The sequence below is a fragment of the Xenopus tropicalis genome, chromosome 3, assembly GCF_000004195.4.
Source record: "Xenopus tropicalis strain Nigerian chromosome 3, UCB_Xtro_10.0, whole genome shotgun sequence".
NCBI classification, from domain to species: Eukaryota; Metazoa; Chordata; class Amphibia; order Anura; family Pipidae; genus Xenopus; species Xenopus tropicalis.
In genome coordinates this window covers 95,037,889-95,050,813 of record NC_030679.2, presented here as the reverse complement: position 1 = coordinate 95,050,813, position 12,925 = coordinate 95,037,889, and the positions used below count along the sequence as shown (strand labels likewise).

General features: G+C 37.4%; 1 protein-coding gene across 1 annotated transcript in view; it reads left to right on the top strand.

Moving 5' to 3' along the window:
• LOC100497279 (uncharacterized threonine-rich GPI-anchored glycoprotein PJ4664.02) overlaps positions 1 to 11,304 on the top strand; it is a 36,350-nt gene extending 25,046 nt beyond the window's left edge. The window contains exons 15-21 of the mRNA XM_002938886.5: positions 717 to 874; positions 1,350 to 1,474; positions 5,558 to 5,613; positions 5,987 to 6,123; positions 7,210 to 7,343; positions 7,684 to 7,800; positions 8,581 to 11,304. Coding sequence (XP_002938932.3) covers positions 717 to 874; positions 1,350 to 1,474; positions 5,558 to 5,613; positions 5,987 to 6,123; positions 7,210 to 7,343; positions 7,684 to 7,800; positions 8,581 to 8,607 — 754 coding nt within the window. The 3' untranslated portion in view covers positions 8,608 to 11,304. The remainder of the gene's footprint in view (positions 1 to 716; positions 875 to 1,349; positions 1,475 to 5,557; positions 5,614 to 5,986; positions 6,124 to 7,209; positions 7,344 to 7,683; positions 7,801 to 8,580) is intronic.
• Positions 11,305 to 12,925: the final 1,621 nt, after the last annotated feature.

The following is a 12,925-nucleotide window of genomic DNA, read 5'->3' as shown; positions in this document are numbered from 1 at the left end:
ACTGCCCATATTATAATATACTTAGTTCATGCTGTTACACATATTGTCACAGTGCCTGCAGAGCTGGACAACACAAACTACTACACATGGGAAAAACATGAGCAAAACCACTTTGAAATAAGCAGAGATGAGTTACAAAGAATCCACATGAACTTAACTTAAATGCATAAAAAATAGGAGAGAAAAAGTGAGAACTATTCCTTGCAAATACAAATGCCCTGAACGTCAGATAAAGGGAAAACACATTCCATCAGCCCTCTTTGTATTTAGAAATTACTGTAACTTTATATATGTTTGGTAAACAGTTACCAAACACAGTTCAATTATAGGGCAGAAAAATCTATATCATCTTTATAATGACCCTTTCACAAGTCCAGAAGGTGCTGACATTATTGTAAGTTCTATGAAAAGATACACTTAGTACTCAGGCAGTATAGATTTCATTCTCCACAATGCACACAGTACATATACAGGTTAGTGTAAAATAGATTGCAAGCTCTGTTGAGTAGGGATCTTATATCTTATTACACCAGTTTCTCTTAATACATATTAATCCTACTGTGTGTATTTGTTTTCCCTGTCTGTACTATTAATGTATTTTAAAAATGTAAACAAATTCATATACAGAAGTACTCTATACAAAAATGCATACATACAATATTTTTAGTTAGTCCCTTTTATTTACAAATGTTCTATTTTCTAATTCTCTCCATTAGTAATAATTCCGGAGCAGCTACAGTTATTGCTAATTACACAATCAACACCACATCGCTAATCAACTTTGTATCGATAGACAGCTCAGCAGTGCAGAATGCGCTTTTACAGAATCAGACTTTTACAGATATAGTGCGCATTTCAAGCCTATCAGTGAACGGTAGGTAGATACTTATTGTCACTCTTTCCTATTAAATAAATATGCCTACTGAGTGGGTCATAGAGATGCAGGCAGCATGTGTCTATGCTAGAAACGTTTTCCCTGCACATTTGAAGCAAGGGAGACACTTTAAATTAATATATGCAATGGGTGTGTGCATAGTTTATGGAAGTAAACATTTTAATATTCTAATTGATGTTTCTTTGTAGTATGGGTCAAACTGGGGGCCCTCACACAATTTCTACACAGGTGCTCTATGCCCTGCTTCCCCTCTAGTGAACTGTCTGTTGACACTTTAATGAAATATGCCCCTTTCTCTCTGGCCAGACTAACTAGAAAACATTTAAAGAAATAAAAGGCCAAATATAATACTACCAACTTCTTTGGTCAATTTTAATTTGTGAATGAATTTAATTTTCACTTTAAGGAGGTCGCTTATAAAAACACATTGTAATATTAAGGTTTCTACTTTTAGGTGCTAGCAACAAGCTTCAGGGTTATCTATATAAGCTAAGATTCACCAGCCTGACTTTTAATAGCAATTTATCATACCCATCTACTGATGATTACCAGAAAATGAAGAAAAATATTGTCCAAGCGGTAAGTGAAAACTGCAGTTCTGGTCTGGAGATTAATGGAGCTGTGGGTTTGGTTCAGACAAGAAATAAAGACAAGAAACTAACTGGGTAATGTTTAGTATGTGTAACACTTTGCTCTTGTGCCCACTGATGGGGTTCTGTGGGTTACAACACCTGCTGCAAAATAAAAGGACATTTATTACAAAAAAAACTCTAGAAGCTTTATCATGAATTTTACCAAGAAAGGCAAAAAAGAAGATAATGACTCTATTAACCCATAGCACCCAACACAAAACTGGTCTGCTAAGGGGCTTTATTTCAAACAAGATGGTTATGTGTTTTTTTATCTATAAGCACTCACTTTTATATGACCTTTATTTTGTTTCCCAACATCAGGCATTGGGGAGATCCAGGAATTCTGCTATTCCTTGTGACAAAACAAGAGCTTTGAAGACTAATATCACACAGTACAAGAAAATCCAGAATAACACTGTGATAGAGGGATAGATGGATGATAGATAGATAGATAGATATAGTGCATACATACCGGCAAATTATTGTAAATTAGTGCTTGGTTTTTCCAGCCAGTTTATTTGAATAATTGACAAGGATGTTCATTTTGTTATAAACTGAGACTTTAAAATCTACTATATACCAGATTTCAAAGGCCCACGTTATAACAAAAATCTTTGTAAAAACATGCCAACATCTATTGCCACCTTAGCCCTATTTCTACATTTAGTCCAATACTGTTTTTAGTTGAGCACCCCTCTTGTGCAGAGTGAATTTGGGGTGTCCCTAAGGATCCTGCTCCCACTTTCCTATGATTCTGTCGCTTTTTGTGTTGTTAAGTTATCTCTACCCTATGCCTGGTAGGGTGGGAAAAGGAAATTAAGAACCTTGCTTGATTTATTTACTAAATTCACATAATCAGCCACCAAAGTGCTACTTACTGTATTTTCATACACTGTTTGGGAGGTTTGCTGCAAGAAGTGTTCCCAAAACTTTTATAACCATTTAGTGAGTATGAAGTCTTAAATATCTTTGCCCAGAAACTCCACCAAAAAAACACATAAAATACTTTTGGAAGCCTGCAAACACATTTTTGTCAGCGGCGTAACTTAGTCCCTCCTTCCCCACTCTGACCGCACTGCACCGCCTGGCTCTGACCGTGCCATGACAATGGCAGCGTCAATGCTGTGCCCTCTCTTTACTACCTTCCAATCATCCCCAAATTAGGAAATCCACACTTTGATGGGTGAAAAGGCCGCAGCCAGTTTATTAACAAACCAATAATGAATACTTAATTCACCATAACATAACATACTATAACATTTCAACATCATCAAATGAGGTCTGCTTTATATATAGTTGTGCCACTGTTTTTTGTCACACATTTTTATTATTTTGCAAGCTGCTAATGATTGTGCTTTAGTAAGGCTCTAGTAAGGCACCTTTGCATACATACAGTGGAGGAAATAATTATTTGACCCCTCACTGATTTTGTAAGTTTGTCCAATGACAAAAAAATGAAAAGTCTCAGAACAGTATCATTTCAATGGTAGGTTTATTTTAACAGTGGCAGATAGCACATCAAAAGGAAAATCGAAAAAATAACTTTAAATAAAAGATAGCAACTGATTTGCATTTCATTGAGTGAAATAAGTTTTTGAACCCTTACCAACCATTAAGAGTTCTGGCTCCCACAGAGTGGTTAGACACTTCTACTCAATTAGTCAACCTCATTAAGGACACCTGTCTTAACTAGTCACCTGTATAAAAGACACCTGTCCACAGAATCAATCAATCAAGCAGACTCCAAACTCTCCAACATGGGAAAGACCAAAGAGCTGTCCAAGGATGTCAGAGACAAAATTGTAGACCTGCACAAGGCTGGAATGGGCTACAAAACCATTAGCAAGAAGCTGGGAGAGAAGGTGACAACTGTGCGATTATTCGAAAATGGAAGGAGCACAAAATGACCATCAATCGACCTCGCTCTGGGGCTCCACGCAAGATCTCACCTTGTGGGGTGTCAATGATTCTGAGAAAGGTGAAAAAGCATCCTAGAACTACACGGGAGGAGTTAGTTAATGACCTCAAATTAGCAGGGACCACAGTCACCAAGAAAACCATTGGAAACACATTACACCGCAATGGATTAAAATCCTGCAGGGCTCGCAAGGTCCCCCTGCTCAAGAAGGCACATGTGCAGGCCCGTCTGAAGTTTGCCAATGAACACCTGAATGATTCTGTGAGTGACTGGGAGAAGGTGCTGTGGTCTGATGAGACCAAAATAGAGCTCTTTGGCATTAACTCAACTCGCTGTGTTTGGAGGAAGAAAAATGCTGCCTATGACCCCCAAAACACCGTCCCCACCGTCAAGCATGGGGGTGGAAACATTTTGCTTTGGGGGTGTTTTTCTGCTAAGGGCACAGGACAACTTATTCGCATTAACGGGAAAATGGACGGAGCCATGTATCGTGAAATCCTGAACGACAACCTCCTTCCCTCTGCCAGGAAACTGAAAATGGGTCGTGGATGGGTGTTCCAGCACGACAATGACCCAAAACATACAGCAAAGGCAACAAAGGAGTGGCTCAAGAAGAAGCACATTAAGGTCATGGAGTGGCCTAGTCAGTCTCCGGACCTTAATCCAATAGAAAACCTATGGAGGGAGCTCAAGCTCAGAGTTGCACAGAGACAGCCTCGAAACCTTAGGGATTTAGAGATGATCTGCAAAGAGGAGTGGGACCAACATTCCTCCTAAAATGTGCGCAAACTTGGTCATCAATTACAAGAAACGTTTGACCTCTGTGCTTGTAGCACGGTGGATTTTATTTTGATTTTATAATGATTTACAATATACATCTGCTTTGACATATGAATCAAATCTTAGGTTTGAGTCAAGTAAAAGCAGTAGATTTTGGGACAGCGATTGTCCAGCGTTCAAGGTACAATGTCTTTGTTCTATGTATATTGCTGGGTAAACAGTAAACACAGGTATTGTTACCCAGCAAATATCCTTGGAATAGACAAACAGACAGCATATATAGACAATACACACAATGTACAACTTATTTGAGAAACAAAAGTTAGTAAATTGTCTAGTTAGGTTTTGTTCATGACAAAAGTTTGTACACAATATTGCACAATAAGTCCAGCACTTGGTGTTGGGGGTTTTGCTAAGAACTCTAGTATAAAAGGGAGCCTCCACCATGTGTCAGGAGCTTCGCCTAGGACTCCTGAACGAGTGCCGGGACAATTGGATCATCGCTTGGTTATCGGGAACCTGAAGGTCTTGCGCCAAAGGTTGTGGGGCTCCCCGATTGTGCTGAATTGTGCAGAACTGGCTATACTTGTAACTAATCATACTAAGATAAGTAAATCTATTTAATTCTATTACTTGTGTGTGTGTAAGTTATTGCTCACTAACAGTCTATCAGAAGGCTTAATCATTGATCCTGCATATTTATTAATATTTGTCATTAATGTCAATTAATACAAATTATTAATATTAATAAAGGTTCACCCCCTTTATTACAGTGCTTGCAAACAAGGGTTTTTCTACTAAGTATTAAGTCTTTTTTTGTTAGAGGGTTCAAAAACTTATTTCACTCAATGAAATGCAAATCAGTTGCTATCTTTTATTTAAAGTTATTTTTTCGATTTTCCTTTTGATGTGCTATCTGCCACTGTTAAAATAAACCTACCATTGAAATGATACTGTTCTGAGACTTTTCATTTCTTTGTCATTGGACAAACTTACAAAATCAGTGAGGGGTCAAATAATTATTTCCTCCACTGTAGTTATACAGTCATTGAGGCTGAAACAAGACAAATAAATCTTCCGTGTAATAATGCAGGCAAAAAACAATGCCATCAGCACCTCATGCAAATATTCCTTGAGCTCAACCCAAAACCCAAAAATGAGCAGTTTTTATATATATTTGCATATTTCAAATTGCTAATTTGATTAATAGGTTATAGTCAGTTATGGAAAATGATGCATTAAATTAAAATGAAATAAGAAAAGTGTGTGTCTACCCTTAAATAAAGAGGCTACATAAGCTTTTAATACTTTTTCTCATTTTTTTGTGTTCAGATGAGCAGCATTCTAAAAGCCGTTGGCTCTCAACAAGTGGCCATTTTATCATTTGTGTAAGTAACTGCCCACTGATCAAGTGGGTACACTATAGCTACATTATGATTGATCTATCTGTCTCACTGCACAGTTCATCCCAGTTACTAGGAAACATTACTATAATTCCTTTCTCTCTGGATGAGCTAATTTTATTCTTACATGCACCTCCAATATTTAGGTACTAATATATACCCACAAGCTGCATGGCCAGCCTATGCAACACTTTTAAATTACCCTTATAAAGTAAAGGTAATTGGTCCACTCTTTATATACCCTATTGTTACTGTACCTTAGAATGTAATAACAATTCACTTGCAATATTGCTACACGTAAGAAACAACAGGTGTTTCCTAGTTGTGATGTTTCTGATTTGTACTCTGCTTACTTCAGATCAGGGTCTGTTATTGCTAACACAGAAGTCACCGTTACAGCTGGGGGTTCTACCTCTGACCAAGTCACTACTGCAATTGTGAACAACATGGATTCTCTGAAAAGTGCTGGACTGACATTGGATCCTCAGTCTGTAGGCAAGTAGGCAGCTTGCAATGCAGGCTTGGTTTTCTTATCCTTTTCCTGTTTCCCAGTGAGCTGATATCTGTATCTGTACCTGAAACTGAACAGGCGGATGAACTATCATTCTTTGTGCTTCTCACTCTTCTGAGCAATGCTTGGACCCATTTTAAATGCACTGTCCATACATATACAGGTATTAGACCTGTTATCCAGAATGCTTGGGATCTGGTGTTTCCTGGACAATGGTTTTTTCTGTAATTTTTTTTTTTCTAAATAATTTGTGTAATTTGGATAACCCTACTTTAAAGGGCATGTCAACCCCAAAAATAATTTTTTGCATAATGAAAACATAATTCTAAGCAACTTTCCAATATGAAATAATTAAAAATTTGTAGTGCTTTGAATGTTATTTGTAAATGTAATTGCTATTGAAAACAGCATTTGCTGAACTCCTGATTGTTACTTTTTAAACAATGTTGCAAAGGTCAGTCTTCTCCAACAAGACAGGTCTGTCAGTCTGCTGCCACCAGGGCAGGGAATAGAAAAGGACAGGCAAACACTGGTTCCAATAGCAATTATATATACAAATAACTCAAAAATCATTACAAATTTGTAATAAATGTATATTGCAAAGCTGCTTAGAATTTTGGTTTCTTTTATCAGGCAAAAAATTATATTTTGCGTTGCCTTGTCCTTTAAAGCTTCCAAAAATAATTTAAACATTCCTGTAATTCCTGCCTTCCAGTAATCCAGAGCTTTCCAGATAATGGGTTTCTGGATAACAGATCCCAGAGTCACTAATTATGAAAATCTGAAAAGTAGCACAAGTCTTGTAACCAAAAGTAGGTAAAGAGCATGTAACATTTACCAGTCATCTGTTTAAAATAAATATCTGATTGGCTGATATGGGTTACTGGCTGGTACTTTTACCTGACAACAGATTTGCTTTAGTAAATTTCCCTTTATGCTGACATGCTGACAGGTGTAGGTACACTTGGTTGCTATATGGTAAGCTTTCCCTGCTTCTCTCAGTAAGTCATTAATGTTAATAAAAGCACAACAAACAATTGCTAAAATAATGCATTTTTTCACCTTTGCAGTTACACCTACTCCCTCTGTAGCAGCATCAACTGTTGCATCTCCTCCAACTATTTCATCATTTCCGGGTTATGCAGTGGCCATCATTGTTATGTGTGGACTGGCTATTTTAGCACTCCCTTTCCTCATACTATTGGTGAGTCTTTCCATCTTTTTTGGGCAAGTTATAGAAATCTATTTCATGGGGTGACATTTTAGTGAAATAAATGCAATTACTGCCCCTTATATATGTATTAGGTATATTATAATTCCTCCAAACTGTAGATTTGTCTTGCTGACTTCTAAACAGAGCAAGACCAACCATTTGGCACAACAATAATGGTCAATAAAGGCACAGCCTTGCAGATTATGCTGGCATATTATAAATTTGTGTAAACAATGTAATAATCATGTAGAATAGAGGATATGTTACCAAAAACATGTTGCAGTGGCTAGTTTGCTGGTGTTGCTGAGATGTCTTTTTGTCCCCCATCTAGTTTCTGAAAACAAGCATCTGCAGTAAAGTCTCCAAAGCATGTTCCCTCAAGCCACCGTATGGTGAATACCAAGGCATGGTAATTCCTAACAAAGGAGCTGGAGTGAAAAATTACAAGGTAAGGCTTTTTCTTCTTGCGCCTGCAAAGAGAAATTTATTATACATATATGAAAACCTATTGCACAGGATCCATCATTTTTTATTTGCCAAAAAAAAAAAACCAACTTCAAATTAAATGAGACCCTAAATCGCATCTGAGAAAGGAAATGGATATATGGGCAATGGGCAAATAAACCTCCAGTAGCAAAGTCATTTATCCTTGAAATGCCACAAAAAAAGATTAACTATAATCAGCATCAGGGCTGCCATGAGGCAAGGTGAGGTTTAAGAGTCAAAATTCCAATTCTGAAAAGCTTGAAATTCGGCTTTTTTAGTGCAGAGAGTGCAATTGGGGGGCAGCTTTAGGAAGAAGCTCTTATAGAAAGTAGTGCTCTAAGACAATATGCAATTGGTATGTTTTGTTGTTTAGTTATTTCTTTTTCTGCAGGACTCCAGTTTGGAAACTGAACTGGGCTCTTCTTCCACTTAGCCAAGCAACTAAACAGCTGTTTGGGGTTGTAGATATTAATAGAAGATGCCTTAAAGAAAAGAATAAAGGCCAATTCATATCTATCCTTACCGATTACTAGCTTTCTGACTTGTTAGTAAGAATTAAGATTAAATAGATGCATGCTAGAAAGGCAAAGAAAAAACTGCCAAAGTGTTTAGCTGCCATATTAGAGTTCATTTTTAGGTGAGTGGCCCTGTCAAAAGTGTGTGTTGCAAGGGTCTGCCTACACAGAAACTGCGTGTCACAAATACATATACACACAAGTCTAATCTAATTCTGTCCTGACAGACACACTCTTATGAAGTTGCACATTAGTCGCACCCTGCAGAAGGACAAGACTAGAGCCAGCAGAACCAGTCCTTATCTTATACAGACACAGCAATGAACGTTTGGATCAAACTTGGAACAGCAGAAGCCTCAGATCAACACGTTGCCTTCTTTGTTGGGAACAAATATTATCCTGTCTGTTAAACTCTATGGGTTCTACGGGTTACATTTATAGTAACAAATGGCAACATTTTGTGTATTTTGTGTTTTTTTGTCCATGTAGTGTGTCCAATATTCTTCATGTACTAAAGCATGCATACAGAGAAGTTAATACGCGTATATACAATATTGTGCATTTAGTTGCAAAAAGAAAAACCTACAAAGCAACTGTTGTGAGAGAATAACACTGACTCCTATAAAGGGAATGTTTTCTCTATAGGTAGTCTGAAAACTCTTCCATCTAGCCATCCATCAATAGACATATACCCTACCACATAACAGCAAAAATTGCTCAGAATGCTGTTATGAGCTCTTTGGCAATTTACATTTTTCATATATTAGCAGTTGTTTTCACACAGGGCACCACTGCTGTTTGGCCTGGTCAGAATAACAAATGCTCATTGTACAGTAGTAAAGCAGGAAGCATCTCTTGATGGGTTTATTTTCAATTTGAATAAAATCTAAATTTTACCTAACTTAAATGTTTGCTTATTTGTTAAAAAAATTGAAGAAAAAAGCATAATCATCTATTTGTGGGAGAAAGTTTGGCCTATTTACTCTTCAGTGCCACCTCAGTGCAGTGCCGTGTGTAACTGCTTCCAGCCAGTAGCAGCAGCAATCCTCAATACAGCATGACACTTTGCATCGAGGAAGAACTTCCGTAATTAAAAAATCATCTTTATTCTTAAAGAGATACTGACACCAGAAATTAAATCTTTTTTTACATCTTTCACAACATTGTCTTTGCAAGAACTTTATAATTTTGCCATAAAAATATTTGCCTGATGCATTTAAATTACCTGTCTGATCCCCCATGTTCCTCTATGAGGAGGTGGCCATATTTGTCTGTTAGCATTGGAAGCTATATCTGACAGGCTGAGAAGGGACAGTCAGGTTGGCAAAACAGTCAGGTTCATGAACTTCAAGTAACAATTACTCACAAAAGCAGCCCTGTCAGCGAAAAACAGTCAACATGACCTATAGGTAACTTTTTATGTATATTCATATTTTGAAAAGTAGTTTTTTCATGTCAGTGTCACTTTAAAGGGCGTGGGATAGACCCATTTGCTTGATGTGTTTCCTGGCATCTGCCACTTCTTCATCAGTGGCTTGCCCATATTCTAAAAACATACTCTTAAAGGAACATATTAAAATCATACACCATCACCAAGATGTATATTCTACATGGCATATATGACCCAGAAAACTGTGATAGTGGGCTACATAAAAATTTTTTGAAGGAACAATAAGACCCAATATTCAAGTTTTTTTATACAATGAAATATTCTACACAGTATAGTTATACTCTTATGAGAAAGCTTTACTGCCTCCATACATGGGGCATAGGGGCATTAACAAGGAGATAGCCACCCAAACATTATATAGCCAGTCATCATCAAGAGACACTTCCTGATCAATAAAATAAGCTTTCACTGCCTTCCTAGGTCAAACAGCAGAGGGTGCTTTGTTTGTAAACAATATCAAAATCTCAAAGAAAGTAAGATGCAATGCTCCATTAGGTTATAAGGTAGTGTATATGTCTCTTTAAGGTTTTTTTTTTTTTTCTTGCATGGAAGTAAATTTTTAGTCACATGCTTAAATACAAATTTGCCTCATTGCAAATAAAGGTAGATTGAATAGTTCTATTGGAACCATGACATTACTGACATACTGTGTACAGAAGACTAGGCAATTCAAACTATTTTATTAAATTCTTTTTATAAATAGACTATTAATGCAATGTTTATCTAAAATGCCGTGATTTTTATTTTAAAGATTTTTTGACTCCAATCTACTTTCATTATTCTTGAAACTTTTTAATGTAGTTTGAGTCTATACCTGCTGTCTATCTCCTGATCCTAATGCAATCTTTTTTAACCTCTTCCCTACCTTAATCTTACCATACTATCTGGTATGAATAAACAAACTTTGCAGCACAGTTTATAGAGAAAGTCAGAAACATAACATTTATGGCACCAGTATCCAAGTCTATCAGCTGGCTCCACAAATTGATTTACAGTAGGCAACCTGTCTGTAGTTAAACACTGGCTGCCAACTTCCAATTGATGCAGTCCTAGGGATTCTGAGAATAGTGAATCAACATCACCTGGAGATTACCCATCCTAATGTTGGCATCATATTACTCTATTCTGACCTGTTTGTTGACACTTGGGAGAGTCAGAAGGGTCCTTGGAGAAATATGAAGTCACTGGGGCTCAATTAGTAACCCATAACAACCAATCAGCAATTAGCATTGATCAGTCTACTGCAAGTAGAAATATGAAAGCAAATATGATTGGTTGCTATATGTTTCTGCTACTGTGTCCATAAATGAGCTTTACTATGTACTGTATGATAGAAGTGTAATTGTATTTTATTTATTGTGGGAATTTTCTATATGCTGCCTTCTGGACTATTGCTTACTGCCATTATAGAATTTTGCTATTAAATTTAATCAGAAATTATGCTTGAGATTTTTTTTATCCTTCCTTATGTTACTTTTGTTATTAAAACTATTAATATTCATGCAAGCTGTCATTATTATTTCTGAGTATATGATGCAAATACAACCAAGAGTGTGTCAAAAAATCATGGGTTGTGTCAGTATTGTTAGTTCCTGGAGAGGGTTGTATACGTTAAGTTTGTTGGCAAGAAAATTTGGGGGCTAATTTATAGAACATTTCAGGGCTATGGCACAAGGGGCATTTTGATAGATGGAACGCTGTGCATCTGTGACTATTACAATAAAACAGCCAGCAAACAGGGACCGGATCACTTGCAGCACACTCCACTGTTGTCAAGGTGCTTGTGCCGGGTATTCTCAGACAACAACACCCCACTACCCATTGTATTGAACTTTCTTTCATTAGTACCATTTTTTCTTCCCATGTTCCTTAATTCTCAATGTTGGGGGAAGAGTAGAGCAATCCCTTAAAAGAGACAATTAAAAGATAATTATATTTAATTCCATCTGTCTGCAGTTCCTGGTGTGTACACATTTTCTAGGACAGAAATGCTCCAAAACTGGAGCATTTTTACTTCCCCTTGATTGCAAAAATGCTGTAGGCTAATAATAGAAATGTAATAATTAAATTATATACTGTGCTTGAAACCGGTCCTTGGTGAAAAAAAAGGTTGGGGACCACTCGTGTAGAGCTCCTCCAGCTGATTATATTTCTGTCAGACAATCCTTACGAGTTATTATAGTAAAGACAGATTATGTTGGGCTCCCCGTTCTGGTGCTTTTAATTTTTTTAATCAAATGCCCAAATAGATATGACAGGCTTCCCTGACTATGTGGGTTCCAAGGGATAGCAGAGAATAAAGGCACTGTGGCATATGGGGCATGATTGCTAGTGTTGCTTCACAAAGCTCTCTCAAAAACTGCCTATAATGATGGCCTTAGAAACATGGTCTCCCCTGCCTATTTCTACACCTGCTCGCTCTACCATATGCCCCTTTTTAATGAGCACCACTTTCATCACCTACTTCCAGTATTGCTCTACCTCTTTCTTTTATGGGAATCACACTCCTATGGTAAACTAAGCAAGGGAATGAAATGCCTAATAGCCACCTTCTCTGCCAAGGTGTTAAACTACAGCGGAAGCAGACACTCTGGTTGCTTTGGGGGCCAGGAATGTAGAAGGCCCAGTAAGGCCCCAATTAAAAGAAGGAAAGGTACTTACCGGATACCTCAGGTACCTACGAGCATTCCTCTTTCTTCTTTACATTGCTTGCACATGCGCAGAAGAGAAAGTAGTAAAAAAAGACAGCTTTTTCACTCTACTGTGCATGCATCAGCCCCAGGATCCAAAGAAAGACAGAAGGAAGAGGATCACTTGCAGGTGCCCCAGGCTGGTGCAGTTTTCTACTAACAGGAGCACTGGCCCAGGGTATCAGGTAAAACAACCACTGGGGGGGTGGTGCCTAGTTTTGGGGCCCTAAATCAAATTTGCTGTGGGGCCCAGTACAGTATCACATTCATGAAGTTTCATTTTGTATTTTTGGCTCAAAACATTTCTGTGGGAAGCCAATGTAAGGGATGGAGTATTGCATTTCATTAAGGATTGGCTAACAAGAGATAGAATAAAGAGGCAAAGGCATCCCACCACATCTTTTGAAACTTTAAAAAATCTTAAGGATATGG